We start from the raw sequence: 19,993 nt of genomic DNA, 5'->3' as shown, positions 1-19,993 counted from the left end.
TCTGGCCCAAATTTCTTCGTTCACGAAACTCACTAACGCAGATTATTTTGCTGTTCAACTAAGGACCCGCCATAGAGTGTTGCATTTCATCTGCATCAATATGCATAGAATAGGCATCAAGAAAACTGCATACTGAAAAAGGTATTGTACTATTATATAGAGAAGGCAACCTATAACCATCCAGTGTAAAGGCATTGTACATTTATACAGATAAAGGCATTTTACATTCATACAAAAAAGGCATAAATATATTTTCTTAAAAGACATGTATGCCATTCCTGACCTTGCGTTGTAATGGATGTCTATGCACTGCAGGATGATAGTGGATACACTAAGCAAGATATACTAAGGTTATGTTTACGGCTGCCAAGAAGGATACTCTCAAGAAATTTTAGTTGTGCTGACATTTGAATGAGTATAGAACTCAGATGTGAGAAAAGCTCATACAATTTTTAGAATAAACTAGATTTTGGTTTTCAATTCATTTTTGCCTGATTTCTGTCAAGAGACCTTTCAATACTAGCTAACAACAGAGCTATATCCGAATGTGCTTTGTAATCGTCCATCACTTATAGTATAGCAAGCCTAGAGAGAGTTCACCATTGGCACAAACATACATTCAGCCATAAGATTTGGAGCGACGTTTGTAGGATTTTCATGCCAGTGTTATGTAGGTATCTAATTTAAATAGCATGCTGTCAAGGTGCTGTCATAATCGTGTGTCTTTCTCGTGTGAGTTCATTTTTCACTTATATTGAGCTCATGTGTGATTCGTGTTGAACCTATGTGTGATTTGTCCTGAGCTCTTACATGTACATAATTTACGTATGCTAACTTTATCTCAACTTTGTATGCAATTTACATTCAACTCGTTAAGAATACAAATTAAGTTCATACATGACTGATGTGGAACTTCTGCCTATTTGACGGTAAATTTTGTATGATTCTCCAAGCATTCCGTTGTTATTCAGTTCAGAGTCCACTCCAGTTGAGTTCATGGTTATGTATTTATTGCTATAAAGCATTGCACATTCTCCCAGCAAGATAAAATGCATTGAAAATGGCTTCTCCAATTGCACCTAGATATTCAGAAAATAAATAACCAACAAACGGATAATATAATAGAATAATATAATAGGATAAAATAGTTGCGATAAAATGAGTCAAAATAATATATTTCCAAATTTTTCCATAAAACAACAAAAGTAGATTTTTACTTGAAGTATTTTAAAAATGAAGTTGAATTTTAACAGAAAATAATCAGAATTAATCAAAAAGACATAAAAGTGGAGATGTTAAGAATAATAATAAAATTGATAAATGTTTCTGCAGCATTTCCATAGCTATGACAATACCTTATGATTATATGAGTGAAACACCCGACAGACATTTCGGCCAATAATAAAGCTAACCTCCAAGGCGGCTGGTTACTCCATTAATGTCATTGACTTAGTTTCTACATGTATAGAGTGACTGAGTGAGAGGTCCAATATAGTGTAACTAGAAAATTAATACTCAAACAGTTTGTGACTCAAAATTGACTAGAAGTGTCACCATAACTAATAATTATGGTACAACAAAAATGACAACGACGGTTATTGTTACTCTTCTAGTCTAATAAAAATGGAATGCTTATTATAGCTGTGACGAGTACTTCAGCCAAATGAATGAATGAAAGAATGAATAATATAATAAAATATATAGTAATCTAAAGTGAAATTATATCATTTTGTTAAGTCAGCTCCATGTTTAGTTGAGAGAATTTTATAACATTATATTAACTAAAATATTTTATTAGATGCAATCCGCTGCAATATACAATGCACTTATCAGGAAGAAACTGATGTTGTCTCCCATCTTTTCCTTTTTTTCTGGCAGGCTAGTATGGTTTTCCTTGCTCTTTTGGTCTTTTTAGTTGCACTTTTAGACGCTTCATTCCAATTTGAAAACCATTCATGGCGTTTATAGCTGCGTGAGCGCTTGGCTGGTTGTCAAAACTTACAAATCCTTCAATAAATCAAAATTTTGGTTATCAATAATAAATCAAAATACATGTATAGAGAAACTACAAACAATAGGATTTTTTACGTTGCAGGATTGTCTACTGTGATTGATTTTGTCCTAAATCTAAGCATGAAGAAGTCAATAACCATATTACCTTATAAGGTCATTGATTTTGTCCTAAATCTAAGCATGAAGAAGTCATTACCATATTACCATATAAGGTCATTGATTTTGTCCTAAATCTAAGCATGAAGAAGTCATTACTATATTACCTTATAAGGTCATTGATTTTGTCCTAAATCTAAGCATGAAGAAGTCATTACCATATTACCTTATAAGGCCATTAAATTTTGTGTGAGTATAGATAGTAAGAACAAACAATAAACTCCTGTTTCAATTGTCTCTGCTACTTACCAAAACATTTACTCTGGTTTGTAGCTCTATCTACATAAACCTTTGCAGATATAACAGTTCCAAATGGCATAAACATCTGTGCCAACTCAGCGTCTCCAAACTCCTGGGGCAGGTGGTAAATGAAGAGATTGCAGCCCTCCGGGCCTTCCTTTTGTCCCGTGGGGGTGATAACTCCTGGTGCCTGATAAAGCGCAGCAGGAGTGTGTGGTACAGGTCCAAGCAAAGGGTTGAATGCTGAAAATGGATCACATTTAATTGTTATCATATCAATGCTTCAGCTGGGATTTGCTAGACTAACACGATGAAAAAGCAGTCTGATTTGTTTTTATGAGTTTGTGATATCTATAATAAATAATATATATAATTACACAAATTAATATATAAATATTAAATTTGTCAGATGCTACCAGTTAATGGCTACACTCTGTTTTAAACTGCCTTTGTACATCGGGATGCGAAAAGATAATATAGCTAAATAACACCGTTTATCATTGTACTGTATTTCCAAACATTTGCTATTTTTAATGCTGACTCAAAATTGCTCGATCTGATTAAAATTTATTTACAGAAACACCATCTGACACTGTTATGGCTCATATTAATCAGGAGTGAAAAAGGTTTGACCAATGCAAAACATTTCTATGCACTACATTTTACAAGGTTGTGTGTATGGTATAGTTATCAGGACAAGCTTGGCACTCACTACAAAATCTTAACTTTTACCAAAGGTTCCTGTAGCTGTAGGATATGACATCGCTATGGCCGGATTTAACCCAGGATATTCGGAGACACTAGGAAGGGCCGCGTAGATACCCGCTCCGTTGTTCTCGGCTGGCGATTGGATATTAGTGGTGGCCTGGCTAGACACTGGCAGACCGACAGTGAGCCCTAGATGTAGAGAACGAAAACAAAACCATGATGTGAGTTACATAGTATTGGTGGATAAGTTGTGACACGCTCACATCTACTGCCTGTAGTGATTAAATAGACATAGATAGTGACCAAAATACAAAAAACAAAATGTAAAATACCGGTAGCAACTACAAGCAAGAGTATTTTTTTATTTCATTCAAAGATTTAGTGACATTAGCATAGATTAGAGGGAGAGCAGCTGTGGTCCAGCGGTTAGTATGTTGGCTTGTGATCTGTAGGTTAGATGTTCAAATCCCAGAAGAAACACTAGTGTTAAGTAAGGCATCCAACGACAAGTGTTTTTATGCAAAATCTTATAAACATATGCTCACAGTAAATCCAATAGCAAAAGAAAAGCACCATGTGCAGTAGCGGTGACTTCAGATTTTTCAATTAGCGGTGACTAATTTGAAAAGTTTGAAAAAGAATGCAAAGAATGAATGTTTTACATTCTTGTTTGAATTTCGGTGAAGTTTTACGATAGTAAGAGTGGTCTGTCGGATGCCATGCTTAAAGGTTAGGAAACAATATTACATAACAAGGGAATCAAGCGCGGGGATATGCTTTGGCAGCCAGGCATGTCACCCTTTTCCTCACTCAACAACTCAGCCGCATTACGGAGTAATTGTACAAATCATTACTACAACTGACGACTTATCACGGTGCACCCTGGGTACTAGTGTATTTACAAAACACTAGTACAGAAGATATACTCAGACTTAAAATATGTACTAAAAAGTCTACAGAATAAAAATAACAATTTTAGCTCATTTATTAATGGAAGTATAGTCTGAAATATCGTGAAACTTGCATTAAGAAATTTAGACTGACTTACCATTTGGGTGATTTTGAGAAGCAGCTGCCAGCGCTCCCACTTGTTGCATATGAGCAAAAGAAGGATTTGCGGCTGACAAAAATCCAGTCGGTGCTTGTCCCATTATACCTGGTTGATGGTAAAACTATAAAAGAAAATTGTGCATAAGTTGAAAACTTTCTATTGCGCTACTTTACAGTCTATCAACAAAATAGAAACATTGAAATGTGAGCATCTCATGGAATGTTTGTTTTTAAAAATATTTAGTTTTTTTTTTTGTTCAGAAGTTTCTACCAACTTTTAAATGCTGTCCCTACAAACAGTTATGTCCCCTTTACTATATATTACCAATAGTACGCATTCCAGCAGAGCCAGCTATCTAGCCAACTGCAATGCCTACTTACGGTGGGTTGAGCAGAGCCTGCCATGTATGGATACCCTGCACTAGCTGGCATGGCAGGTATGGCAGGTGTAATTGACGGGTTGACAACTCCAAGCTGCTGGGCCATCTGTTGCATTCTCCGGAATTGTCTTTCCTTCTCCGTATCAGCAAACTTCACCACAAGACTTGATGTAGCACCCTAACATAAGAGTATAACAGACTTGATGTAGCACCTTAACATAAGAGTATAAGAGACTTGATGTAGCACCCTAACATAAGAGTATAAGAGACTTGATGTACTTCCCTAACATAAGAGTATAAGAGACTTGATGTAGCACCCTAACATAAGAGTATAAGAGACTTGATATACTACCCTAACATAAGAGTATAAGAGACTTGATACACTACCATAACATAATAGTATAAGAGACTTGATGTAGCACCCTAACATAAGAGTATAAGAGACTTGATATACTACCCTAACATAAGAGTATAAGAGACTTGATGTAGCACCCTAACATAAGAGTATAAGAGCCTTGATGTAGCACCCTAACATAAGAGTATAAGAGACTTGATACACTACCATAACATAAGAGTATAAGAGACTTGATGTAGCACCCTAACATACGAGTATAAGAGACTTGATGTACTACCATAACATAAGAGTATAAGAGACTTGATATACTACCCTAACATAAGAGTATAAGAGACTTGATATACTACCCTAACATAAGAGTATAAGAGACTTGATGTAGCACCCTAACATAAGAGTATAAGAGACTTGATGTAGCACCCTAACATAAGAGTATAAGAGACTTGATACACTACCATAACATAAGAGTATAAGAGACTTGATGTAGCACCCTAACATAAGAGTATAACAGACTTGATGTAGCACCTTAACATAAGAGTATAAGAGACTTGATGTAGCACCCTAACATAAGAGTATAAGAGACTTAATATACTACCCTAACATAAGAGTATAAGAGACTTGATGTACTACCATAACATAATAGTATAAGAGACTTGATGTACTACCCTAACATAAGAGTATAAGAGACTTGATGTAGCACCCTGACATACGAGTATAAGAGACTTGATGTAGCACCCTAACATAAGAGTATAAGAGACTTGATATACTACCCTAACATAAGAGTATAAGAGGCTTTGATACACTACCATAACATAAGAGTATAAGAGACTTGATGTAGCACCCTAACATAAGAGTATAAGAGACTTGATATACTACCCTAACATAAGAGTATAAGAGACTTGATATACTACCCTAACATGAGAGTATAAGAGACTTAATATACTACCCTAACATAAGAGTATAAGAGACTTGATGTACTACCCTAACATAAGAGTATAAGAGACTTAATATACTACCCTAACATAAGAGTATAAGAGACTTGATGTACTACCATAACATAATAGTATAAGAGACTTGATGTACTACCCTAACATAAGAGTATAAGAGACTTGATGTAGCACCCTGACATAAGAGTATAAGAGACTTGATGTACTACCATAACATAATAGTATAAGAGACTTGATGTACTACCCTAACATAAGAGTATAAGAGACTTGATGTAGCACCCTGACATACGAGTATAAGAGACTTGATGTAGCACCCTAACATAAGAGTATAAGAGACTTGATATACTACCCTAACATAAGAGTATAAGAGACTTTGATACACTACCATAACATAAGAGTATAAGAGACTTGATGTAGCACCCTAACATAAGAGTATAAGAGACTTGATATACTACCCTAACATAAGAGTATAAGAGACTTGATATACTACCTAACATAAGAGTATAAGAGACTTGATGTAGCACCCTAACATACGAGTATAAGAGACTTGATGTACTACCATAACATAAGAGTATAAGAGACTTGATATACTACCCTAACATAAGAGTATAAGAGACTTGATGTAGCACCCTAACATAAGAGTATAAGAGACTTGATATACTACCCTAACATAAGAGTATAAGAGACTTAATATACTACCCTAACATAAGAGTATAAGAGACTTGATGTACTACCATAACATAATAGTATAAGAGACTTGATGTACTACCCTAACATAAGAGTATAAGAGACTTGATGTAGCACCCTGACATACGAGTATAAGAGACTTGATGTAGCACCTTAACATAAGAGTATAAGAGACTCGGAAAAAGCAATTTCAGCTCATCAATCAACAGGAATATGGCAACTTTGCTAAATTGCTATTCGTAACAGTAAAATATAGTAAAGAAGTAGTCAGCGTTTAATATGTGTAAAAATTCAGTGAAGTATAATATAAATGAACTAGCGGCATTTGGATCTTTTGAGCTTTTTTGTAAATTTGTTCTTGTCATAATTCTATTTACTCAAATTAAATCTACATATTATTTATTATTGTTTGTCTGTTTGGTTGTATGTCTTATATGCATTCTGAAACCAGAGAACAAATTTGAAACAAACTTTAGCCAAACATTATCAATGGGTTCTGAGATGGTTTAAAGCTACGTAGTTATAAGGGGTTGGGGCTAAAGGCCCCAAACCTTGAGTGAACCAAAGAGAGCTATAATAATTACTTTGCTGTATAGTGCATAACAGTATCTATAACTCTTGGACCTTGATGTGAATTTTGGTCTATCTACACTTTGGTCCATGTCCTGGTAATTGTAAAAACAAAACATGGCATTACAATGTCTTGTGAATTTGGAGTTATCTTCTCGATAATACGATAGTTTTACCAGCTGCCAACTCACGCGATAACTATCGGTGAGTTGGCAGCGATAATTGGCGGTGATAATTCGATACTATCGATATCGGTGAGACAACTCCAACGATAGTCGATAACACCTTTTCAAATAACAAATGCCATCCCTAGTTTAGACATAAGATATGTAAGAGGATATAGCCTCACTTCTAGTTTGTTTTGAAATTGTACGCATGGAAGAGGTGAACGAAGTTACTTACTGGCATAGTTTGAGAGCCATGAAGGGATGTAGCTGCATTTGCCTCTGCATGCGCTGTAAACTTGAGAAAGGCACAGCCTAAAAACATACATTTCAATGGCAACAATTAAATGGAGGCTTGCACAATAAAATTGGGCCGTTGATTGAAGCAAATAAAGTTTTTTGTGTTGTTGTCTTTAAAATGTAACACAGACATGAAAACCAAGCAGGATAACTCTTTTTTGTATCGTCTGTAATGAATATAGCCTTGTCTTTCTAGATTTTGCCTTGCCTCTCTAGATTTAGCCTGGCTTCTCTAGATTTGTTTTGCTGTTTTTTGCTGTTAACCACCTAAATGTTCATCGCTCTAAATATTACATAATCTTTTACATTTGTCCTTAATAATTGGTGTTTTATGTTTATAAAGTTGGAATTAAGTTGAAAAATAAATTAATTCAAAGTTTGACTATTAACCACTTTTACAAACTTTCAAAATATTGCAATACTGGTTTTCTTTTGCTCGCTAGGATGAACACAATTGACTCATTTCCCCAAACCAGGACATAAGATTTGGATTAAGATAAGATCTGTGATGAAGTGAGGTGTCATGACTACTGTATATGCAAGGGTATTCTGTGATGAAGCAAGGTGTCATGACTACTGTATATGCAAGGGTATTCTGTGATGCAGCGAGGTGTCATAACTATTGTATATGCACGAGTATTCTGTGATGCAGCGAGGTGTCATAACTACTGTATATGCACGAGTATTCGGTGATGCAGCAAGGTGTCATAACTACTGTATATGCATGAGTATTCTGTGATGCAGCAAGGTGTCATAACTACTGTATATGCATGAGTATTCGGTGATGCAGCAAGTTGTCATGACTAAAGTGTATGCATAAGTATTCTGTGATGCAGCGAGGTGTCATAACTATTGTATATGCACGAGTATTCTGTGATGCAGCAAGGTGTCATAACTACTGTATATGCACAAGTATTCTGTGATGCAGCAAGGGGTCATAACTACTGTATATGCACGAGTATTCTTTGATGCAGCAAGGTGTCATAACTACTGTATATGCATGAGTATTCTGTGATGCAGCAAGGTGTCATAACTACTGTATATGCATGAGTATTCTGTGATGAAGCGAGGTGTCATGACTACTGTATATGCATGAGTATTCTGTGATGCAGCAAGGTGTCATAACTACTGTATATGCATGAGTATTCTGTGATGCAGCAAGATGTTATAACTACTGTGTATGCCCGAGGTGTTCTGAGGCGGCCTGAGATGGCCTGAGGCGGCCTGAGGCGGCCTGAAGTGGCCTCAGGCCGCCTCAGGCCACCTCAGGCCGCCTCAGGCCGCCTCAGGCCGCTTGAGGCGAGGAGGCCTGGGGCGCTTAGCTGGTATTCTGACTATCTAGGTTTGAATGTCGCGTGTGGCAATTTTTTTTAATCCCTAAAGCGTGTTTTCAGATAGACGAACAGATGGACAGACTAACAGATGGACAGACTAACAGATGGACAGACTGACAGACTGACAGACTGACAGACTGACAGACTGACAGACTGACAGACTGGCAGACTGACAGACTGACAGACTGACAGACTGACAGACTGACAGATTGACAGACTGACAGACTGAAAGACGGACAAAAGGATAAGGCTCTTATAGTAGCAGACTATAAGATAGACTCTACTAACAAACAAAAAAGCCGACAAGTGTTCCTGTTTTCAGTTTGTCAGAATCTACACTTTGCATTGACCTGCTCTACTGCTCACTTGTTTGTATGCTAAATATATGTAGCTACATAGCTCTGCATCTGCTTGTATGCTAAATAGCTAAATAGCTTTACACCTGTTTGTATGCTAAATAGCTACATAGCTATCACTTGTTTGTATGCTAAATAGCTACATAGCTATCATTTGTTTGTATGCTGATTAGCTACATAGCTTTACATCTTTTTCGAGTTAAAATTTCTCACGATTGCGAGTGAGTTGTGTAGGCGGTGGCATATATATAACATATGCCATAGTCATACCTCCTTCAGGTACTTTAACAAGGTACTCAGAAACTCACTAACACTATATTATAACTATATATACATTACCTATAATATTAGTATATATATAATTATAATATTATACAATATATATTACATTTCATTTATTATATAATATATACAATACATACTATACAGTATATATATTGTATACAATGCATGTATTATGTATATTATAATTTTTGAAACTGAGCATGTGTAAGGTAAGGAATTCTTTGCAGATTTTAGAGTAATGATATCAACTAGTTAAATCTTATGATCCCAGGCTGCATACCCAGCGTATGGACTGTTCAACTAATAACTATATAACAAAGGATGGATGTATACAGCTTTGATAAACATGGTTCCAATACAATGGTCATCACAAGACAAATATGTTATCTTTTCTCCTTATAAATTATGATTAGTTTAAACAAGTAAATCTATACTACTGGTTAGTAGCTTTATATAGGACTTACATGTATATAACTGCACACTACATGTATGCTAGCTCTACTCTAGTATATTATATACATATAGCCTAAGTAGCTAGGCTTGATACCAGTTCTGAGAGGGGTCATTTCCATAGTCCCTAATGTAATGTCACGGATAAGCGCATGAACTTAGACCAAGATTTTTACCAACTATAAACACAACACGTACAACTCTGCTTGTTTATCTTGTTACTATTGTGAGATTTGTTTACCAGTTAATTGCCTGCTCTAATTGTCAATCAGCAGAGTGCCATGCTAATAATAAACTGCCATAACTACATTTGAAAATGTCAAAAAGCTTCTCTTGACATGATAAGCATTTTTTTAAAGGTTGACTTGCAACAAAAAACACATTACAGTTATTTGGTATCAAAAGACTCACCATGTCTTACTGTGCTGTGTTGTAGGTGCAAAATATATGGAAATGTGATTACAAGCTCTTAAAAGCTCAAAAACGAACAATTAAAAAAATTGGCCGAGGTTAGCATCCCTTAATTTTGATGATGCACTCAACTCGGCAGGGTTATTGTTTTGACCCTTGATGTTATCACATAAAATGAAAGGCCAATAAAAGGCTTAATATAAAACGTCTCATAGCACTAGTTTACGACAAACGCTTCGGGCTCTACCGAAAAGCCCTCATTAAATATAGATGCTCGCTACTTTACCGTTTCGTTTCAGCTGGGTCTAATCGCCTAGTAGTAATCTGATCATGTTACCCATATTTTCAGCCAAATAGCACGAACAATTTCTGCAGCATTTTTCGACCATCACAGGTGACCAACAGGCTCGTCATGTTTATCAGAGAATGATATGCACTCCTTAGAGCTAAGGTTAAAACATTAAACTAATTTTTAGGCTAAGTTTTGAGATATCAGTGCTCAAAATGCTTTAAAGCTATTTTCCTTGCCTTGAATAACACAAAATATCAGTATGGAAGCTGAGCCAGTGGCATGATAAACGAATGTCCATTACAGCGATTACATGATTAACGAATCAAAAGTTAAATAGTTTGATTATCATATCTCATTGTACTATAAAAGTTGCTTTCTTTTTAAAATGCTGCAAGGTTTTTTACAACTGGCTGAGTTTGAAAAACCATCAAGATGTTGACTGTAACTATTGGCCAGGCGCCCTAGTATTTCTGGGCGTGGCTAAAATATGAACTTATAAAAGTCCAAGCCTTTGTTCTCCCAGTCGCAACTACCCACCTGTTTAAGGTCCGTAACACCTGGCTACACTGGCATTATACCTACGAACAAAACCTTTCCCAGGAGGCCAACGTAATCGCTAGATTCGCCTTACATCTTGTCAATAGGATAACATCTCTCTAGACACCTCTTAATATAAGGTTAGAAAGTGTGAACACTAATCAGTCAATATTCAGTACAAGTGTAAATGACAAAACCCAGCAGGTTGACATAGACACTAGTTGCTATCAGTATCACAGCATTCAATCTTGTTCTAGAATCAATACAATCTCTGCTCTTTAATGATTGTGGAAATGTCGTGTCAGACGAGTCGAGTCGTTACTAGGTCTAGACAAAGCTGATAATTAAATTGCGTGTTATTGACCCTTGTCCAGCTTCCCATAAGCCCTCCTATGTGTTTCCTATAAAGGCATTTGTTAATTTTATAATTTTTTCTCTGGACTAGCATTAAAATCCAGCCATGCATGTAAGTTGTGAATTTAATTGCGTAATACAAAATTATGACTTATGCAATAAAATTGATCATCCACACTCCATAACTCAATATACATACAGAAAGCATGCAATGTTTTTGTTTAAAAATACATGACAAAAAAGGCTTCTGGTAATTTTATTAAAAGCGTTGCTACAACAAGACTGAACAAAATATCAGTAGTCTTCAATTCATTATTGCATGTATATTACATTTTATATTATGTTTAACACGTATTAAAATGAGTGTTAAAATGAGTGTGAATAATGTTATATTTTATTATATATATAATAGTTATTGTATTGAATAGCAGTTTATTGGTAATAATTTCATTTAAAACTGAAATATTTTCCCCATTATGTCATACAAAAACCATAAAACAAAAAGGGGCACTGATCAGCCAATAAAATCATATACCGCTAACTGGTTTTACCAGCATTTGAAATACCTTTTTCCGCTAAGAGAACGAATATTAGGCGGAAGACTGTTAAAGAAGCTAGAAATGTTATTTTCAAAATAACTGTTAGAGTGCAGTTTGTTCATATCATGTCAGTTGAAATGAGCTACAAACCTGTGAAAAGAAGGATACAGACCATGACAGATCTTGAGACCGTTAATTTACATAATATAATATGGATATAATATAATATTGATATGATATAATATAATATAATATTGATATAATATAATATTGATATAATATTGATATGATATAATATAATATCATATGAACATTTAGGATAAGTGAGGAGATGCTAAAATTTGGAAAGACTGGAATAAAATATGCTGGAATATGATGTAGATTTGCAAAATTAGTCGAAATGCTTTTTTTTGTAAAAAAGAACGACTCATTAGTAATGAATCTTGTAACTGCATTATAATGAATGTGTATATCATAAATAACATGACAAAAGATAAACTTATAATTAAATGCAAAAAAACTTTGTAATTTTTACTAACTAATATCAATTAAAAGTTATGTTTTTGTCACAGCATGTTTACGCGTCTACAAATATTTGTTTAAATTAGTAATAACTATTGATAGATGATGCTTACACTAGTAGCAGTTACTAGTAGCAGTTACTAGTAGTAAGGTATTTAAAAACAAAGAATTTGGCGCGTTCACTTCAAGCTACCGATTGCAAAGGTGACGACTGTATTCCCTAAGTACAGAGCTATAGGGAGATCTAGTATACTGTATTTCTCCTTTTTTGTTTTTTGTTTCTCCTTGTTTAGTTTGTTTTGGTTTCAGTGCATGTTGCCCATAAGTTTCAGTGCATGTTGCCCATAAGTTTCAGTGCATGTTGCCCATAAGTTTCAGTGCATGTTGCCCATAAGTTTCAGTGCATGTTGCCCATAAGTTTCAGTGCATGTTGCCCATAAGTTTCAGTGCATGTTGCCCATAAGTTTCAGTGCATGTTGCCCATAAGTTTCAGTGCATGTTGCCCATAAGTTTCAGTGCATGTTGCCCATAAGTTTCAGTGCATGTTGCCCATAAGCTTAAAGAAGACTTTATCCTGATAGTCACCACACAGGACAGAGAAATAGACATTCCTAACAGCGCCTAAAATAAATAAGAATTTTATTCCAATGTTACCTTTGCTGTTTCCTTGTGAATCTTTCAGAATCGTGCATTCTTCAATGGTACCAAACTTCTCAAAGAGCTCTTTCACTTCGGCCTCTGTTTGTTGTTTACTGAGCATGCCCACAAACAACTTCCTGTCATCTGAAACAGTTTGCAAATATCAATTTATTAGCCGAGAGCTTTGAATGATCGGACGTGTTTTTTGTTTCCTTTATATTCAATTTGTCTCCGTGAGCTTTCACAATAGCACATGACTGTGTTCCATGGAGTGCATCATCACTAAAGCTTATTGGTCATTCATTCTTTGTGCGTCATGTCATGAAAAATGTAAACACAGTCTAAGGAACAGTGCTTTGTGCAAAGCTGTTTAGCGACCAATCATAAGACAGAAAGTGAACTTTTGGAACAAGCAAATGCCTTAAAGTTGTTTCATCTTGAATTCTGGAAAACAAAATACCTTCTATTTATAGAATGCTTCCACCTTTAGGTTATTAGTTTAAACCTCTTGAAATGTACATTTACGGCTCACCTGGACCGGGTATAGGTGTGAAGTCATCAGCAGTGGGTGTAGGAATGCACGCATAGACAGCTGCAAATTATAAATGGAAAAGTAACTCACCAATCAGGTTCAGCGACCTCATTCTCTCCACCAATCGCATAGCGCTCTGTCTTTAGTTGAAAAATTGAAAAAATATGCAAAATTACATTCAAAGTAAAAAATTTTCAACAGCCATGTTTGTTTTAGATATTAAAAAGAGTTAGAATTATGTTAGAAAAGAACAAGTCAAATATTCCTAGATTGAACTGAGGTTAAACTTTATGATTAGTTGGGCATTTTACGGCGTAACGTAGTGAATATAAACTTCCAAACACTTAAAAATAATGGTATAATTGAAGCCTTCATTGCAAGCATTGTGGGTGGTAAGTGTCTATCGTACTGAATGAGAAATCTCTCACAAAGGGTTCAAGAGGAATATACTTGAATTTTAATACGATCAAAGTGCAAATAACTGCTACAGTTGTTGTTTAAGTTGGCAGATAGCTGGTTTCAGTTCAGAGAGCAAATGAAAATGATTGGTTATTGTTTGGGAGAGCAGATATAATTTCACTTAGCTGACAGGAAGCGTAACAGTTACTCTACCAGTTCTGTATATAGCAGCATCTTATCAAGTTATTGAATACAACTCAGTACCGAAGAGATACTTGTCAGCTTACAAAGAGCTCTAATATCCTTAGAGACAAATGCTTAGTCGCTAATCAATACACCCATCTGCTTCTTCGATTGAAAGCTCAGAGAATAATTAGAGGTCGTAATCTGATTGGCTGGTTTAGGGAACATGGCAGATGGCGAAGCTCTCATAAATATTGATGATGGGCTGTATTTAGAGATGCAAGGTATATTGCTGGGGAGCTGAGCTGATGACAGAGAACGTGTTATGCCTGCGTTAAGTGCTTCGTAAAACAATTCCATTATTGGTTCTATGGCGCTGTTTGCCAAGTAGAGACGCTTTCATTTAGAGCGTCATGAAAATGGCTGAACAGGAAACGGAAGTAAAACCCTTGTTCAATTTCCTTCGTCTGGACGCTATGCTAAAGAAGCTATAACCAACTTCACACCGCATTGGAATTATTTAAAAACTTTCCATGAAACTTTCTTCATTGATATAAAAGCCATATTTTTGTCTAATACTTCAAAACATAAAAGTGAATTTTAATAAATTTAACATGATCATTTGATTTTGTCATAAAAATGGCTGATAACTTCATTGATCTTTGATATTTCTAATAAATTAGAAACGGTTAGTAGCTAACCATTATAGTGTCTGTCGACTTGATTTGGTTGAACCTTTCAATATGTGCTTTTTAAACATCTGGTTGTCAAAGAATATTCAAGTGGTATATAAGCAAAGAGTGTAATTATTTAAAAAAAATTTAATTTCTTTACTGCACATAATATGCATGTTAATGCAGTGATTGCACAAAAACTTTGCATATAAGCTGAATGGCTCTGAATATTTTGGCCTAGCAGCAAAACGGCTTTGAATAATTTGGTCAAAAAATGAATACAGTTTTAAATAATTTGGTTATGTGATTGAGATGTTTTTATATAACCTTGTTGAACAAATAAAATTGTTTCCAATCGTATGGCCAAGTAATGAAAATGGCTTTGAGTAACTTGGTCAAATCTGAAGAGTGCCATAAAAAGGAGCATTTACCTACTTGTTACAATTACACAGTAAACACTATTTTCAGTACTTGACTAATTTTGAAATTTAGGAAAATTAGCCAATGATTATTACTCTGCATTAATTTTATTTTAAGCTGACCTTTAGTAGTGGTGGAAAAATATTTATTACAAAATTATTCAATTTGGCTGTATAATTTAATTTATATATAATGATGAAATACCGAAGCAAGTACATTTTTTGATGTTGATACATGTTGATAAAACATATTACTCTAGTAATGTTAATAATGTTTCTACGAAGTTGTCTTTAAAAATTTTTAAAAGAGCTTGTCTGTTTAAGCTACAACATTTTATGACTCCAGCTGACATGTTTAGCCGACATACTAAATCTGGGACGACAGTGGCAACAGGTGGCAGCAGCCCACTCTCACAATGGCCAATACAAAGTCACGATGATCACGACATACTATAGAATAAAAGGCATCACAACAAACAGCGCAACTGAAATGTGAATACAATGTCTACCGGAGTTGTCTCTTCTATGTAGTATTCCAATTTTCCTTCAGGCTAGCCTATGGGCCACCCAACCTAAGTAAAGTGGCTGCAGTTGGTGTTAACGATGCTAAGAGAGCCTTTTAGGCGATGTATTTGTAATTAAATCTTACTTTGCTATAAATAAATTATGAATATAGATGATTGGCTGATGTTTGTAGTATTGCAAGTAATACTTTCAGTACGTAATCACATTTTTGACCATAATTCTTTAGTACTTATCAAAGGAGCAACAAGATCAAACTAATTTAAATTATTAGCACTCGAGACTAAGAAATGATTTTATAAGCAACATTTTGTGACTACAGATGGCTTGTTAAAAAAACGTAAAAATGTCCATGAATGAGATTAGACTAATACATCAAAATATATAATCAGACAATCTACCTTAAAACTAGTTTTATTTTATATTATCATTTTTATTTTTTTTGCAAATTTCACAATTAAATATTTAATCCCCTTTAATAAAGGAGTCTTATGAGATCAAAAGATGTTCCACTTCCAAACTTGGTACGTAAACCAAAGTATAAGCTAGAAAGTTTTAGAAGAAAATTAGACTAAAGAAACACGTAATAAAGCTAAAATGACAAAAATTGATAAAATTATAATTTTAAAAGAAAATTTGCTTCAAGTAATGGATAATGAATCCAAGAATAAATAGCTTCAAAAACATTTGTCAAAATAACAAATATTTGTGTTATTTCAAATGTTTATAATGTATATTATAAATATAGCATAAAGATTTAATAATATAAAACTTCATTAAATCTATTGTTGTTTTTGGTAACTTTATCAAGCTTTATCAACGATTTCAAATGCAAAGGAGACATATTTTTTGTGTCCTAAGCTAGCTCGTTTCCTCTGAACAGTTTTATGTTTACCTCCATTCTTTTGCACAGATATAATTAGGCCTATATGCCTTTTTGCTCAGCAAGTCTTGCCTAGTGACATAAAAAAGAACATTAAATTAATATCAAGTTTTCACAATGTTTAAGTCAATAGTAGCATAAACTTCTAAACTTTTTTATCTGTGACAAATCCTTGTTTAGTTAGCTGAATTTATTTCTGTATAACTCATGTCAGGTCGAACAGCCGCAACGCCAGGCGACAGCACCTACTGGCAGTAACAGGCGACAGCACCTACTGGCAGTAACAGTTTTATTTTTGTGTTTACAAAAACAAATCAAAAGAATAATGAATAAAGACCATGTAATAATTTGTAAAAAGCAGTCTGACCTCAAACAAATTGAGTGCTCGAGAAAGGAGAGAGAGCCAAGTGAGAGCTGAAGCTAGTACACCTAGGCATACGCTCAATACATAACAAATATTATGTTCATAATAGATATAATATTGTACGACATATTTGGAAAAATAAGCAAAACCACAACAAGTCTCAACATTCAAATAACCTTTGGCTAAAGAGCTGAGCCCGATAGCGCAAGGGGATTGTGTAAGAAATATTGATAAGGGTTTCTGTGTACAGAGTATGATGCCCTATGTCGATGCCCTATGTCGATGCCTGAAAACACATTCACATCGGTGCATTAGTATACTGGGTGATCAGTGGTAGCAACACTGTAAAATAGAAAACCATCTCTGGTATTTTATTAAGGCTTTTAAGTTTGTGGAAAATAATATAATTACAGTTGTAAATTGTCAAGCGTCGAAAACTTCTAGTTTGTAAAAATTAATCATTTCTAAAAAATATCTTCCACGTGATCCTGGATTGCCATTACAAAATTTTAAACCATTGACAATTTTCCGTTAAAGTATGTACATGTATATGTAATAGGATACAGAAGAATCAAATTTTAACTAGTGAGAGAAAATGGAAATTTTATAGACTCGGTAGTGCACAACACCTTATGAATGTTTTAGAAAGAGAAAAAGTGCTGATATAGCAATTCTATTTAAATTAGACTTACAAGTTTTTTTCTAAATTCACAGTCACTCATACAGGTTTATATAAAATAATTGCTTAAAAATTAAAATGGTGTCAATGATATCTATTTACATGTAGATATATACGTACCTCCTGGACCAACCATCTTCTCTTCTCGACAACAGAATTACAGCTTGGCAGAAAGGTACAGGAGTACAACTGAGACTGGCTATAACAGTCACCCCTTCTACTACACACGATACTCACACGTGCCACAACGATAGAGAAAGTACAGATGACAAAATGGAAGAGAGGTGACAAGAACGTCACCAACTTGAACAACAGATGACTAGACACTAACTGGTATGGCAGCAGAGCAGCAGGCAGCAGGGCGATGCTGAACAAGGAAGGAAATCAATAAAACGGCGTGTTTGTGTCAATAGCTATTAGAGCCCCTTGGGACAATGTGCTGAGTTTGTTATTACTTGTAAAAGCTGTAGAAGCTTTGTTCTTCACACCAAATAGCAAACTCATCTACCTTCTTCTGCTGAAAATACTTCTTTCAACCTTCTCTACATTTTTAATTATTACCAAATCTGTTGGCGATATGCTACCGTGTCCCCATTATTACTTTGTTATTTCTCTGGAGTAACCCTGTCAGACTTCTTCCATCTCTGAGATTACATTATTGGTAATCAATAGGGTTGAAGCATGTATGCAAATATCATAGTGCTCTATTTAATGAAAAAGGAACCGTGTGAGAACGGCGTTACTGTGTTGGGAGCAGTGCGTACGCGTCCCTGACAGATGGTAGTCTCTTTGTTGCAGCCACACGGCAAACAATATAATGAGTTGTGTAACGGATAGCAGTGTCTAACGTTTAAATATTGAAAAAATATGAATAATTCCGTAATTTGAGACAAGTGACACTAGTTGGATCTAATGACAAGTTTAATCTAACTCGCCGCAAATCAATTCTCTGCAATAAAATTATACCAGTAAACTGCAAAATGTAATAATTTGTAACCATTTGTAACAAAAAATATATATTTGCGAACATTCGAAAGGAATTCAATCTAATATATCATCAGACAAAAGCTCTCTGAAGTTGAGATAAGTGGCAGTCTTTAGTAAAATTGTGTTCACTTGCTATATAGTATTAAGTGTACCAACATCGTGTTCCCTAGCTAAGTAATGCCAGGTTTACTAACATGAATGCCTGAGCTACTGTATATATCACTACATGGATGATATGTACATGTACTAGTATGATGAGGCTTAACTATATAGCAATGTGTCTACTAGCACTATGAGTGCTAACTAATATAGCATCATGTTTGCTAGCATGCCTTCATGCCTGAGTAGCTAGCTGCTTACCACATTATAGCTTGTTAAACTAAGCGCGCAAACTATGGTTTACTACGTTGATGCGGAGGCTATACTTAGGTCAGAAACCATTACAAACTTGGGAGTTTTCTTTTCCTGAAATGTGAAAGTTTTCCCTGAGACTCGGTCAATTTAAATTTCAATAAATTTTTCGTAACTTACTATCTATGCAGAAAAGCACTTCTTACCCGATGTTGCCATACCTACGACAGAGTCAATACCCATCAGCCAAGTCTGCAGTCTCTGCACTACCTACAGTTGATGCCAGATAATTGGCACAATTAACTTCTGGAAGCTGTCTTTACGCTCTTTCAGATTTTCTGAAGGAAAGCGAGCAAGCTATCAGATAATCATCATAAATTTAGTTTTATTAATAGTGTCTCTAAAAGAGTAGTATGTATATGTACTTCATATGGTAAATCATAGCTGATGTGGGTTTGAACTGCGCCATGTTTTATGCATTTACTATAATCTTGTAATAAAACTAAATTTACGACGATTATCTGATAGCTTGCTTGCTTTCCTTCAGAAAATATTATAAATATTAAATTATAATTTATAAATAAAATTATTTATAAATTATAATTATAAATAGTAGTATAAATGACATAGAGACCTAAACCTCAAGAATTTGGGATGCAGGAGGCACTCTCTTGAGATATCAGCACAGCTATAAGCAAAAACCTTATACTTTAA

The 19,993-nt window shown here is 34.8% G+C and overlaps 1 protein-coding gene across 2 annotated transcripts; it reads right to left on the bottom strand.

Moving 5' to 3' along the window:
- Positions 1 to 988: 988 nt before the first annotated feature.
- Positions 989 to 18,255, bottom strand: LOC137397018 (CUGBP Elav-like family member 5). Of its 2 annotated transcripts, XM_068083296.1 has the most exons (10): positions 18,062 to 18,255; positions 17,439 to 17,548; positions 13,819 to 13,878; positions 13,302 to 13,430; positions 7,506 to 7,582; positions 4,549 to 4,725; positions 4,166 to 4,289; positions 3,142 to 3,306; positions 2,419 to 2,652; positions 989 to 2,007 (listed from the first exon to the last, which is right to left on the bottom strand). In XM_068083296.1, the coding sequence occupies exons 4-10, from the start codon at positions 13,405 to 13,407 to the stop codon at positions 1,880 to 1,882; spliced, it is 1,011 nt and encodes a 336-aa protein (XP_067939397.1). In that variant the 5' UTR covers positions 13,408 to 13,430; positions 13,819 to 13,878; positions 17,439 to 17,548; positions 18,062 to 18,255; the 3' UTR covers positions 989 to 1,879. The 2 variants fall into 2 exon arrangements, with proteins under 2 accessions (XP_067939397.1, XP_067939395.1); XM_068083294.1 differs by lacking the exon at positions 17,439 to 17,548.
- Positions 18,256 to 19,993: the final 1,738 nt, after the last annotated feature.

Source organism: Watersipora subatra, chromosome 5, assembly GCF_963576615.1.
Source record: "Watersipora subatra chromosome 5, tzWatSuba1.1, whole genome shotgun sequence".
Classification (NCBI taxonomy): Eukaryota; Metazoa; Bryozoa; class Gymnolaemata; order Cheilostomatida; family Watersiporidae; genus Watersipora; species Watersipora subatra.
Note: the sequence above shows the minus strand (reverse complement) of the source record. Positions and strands in the feature narration are given on the sequence as shown.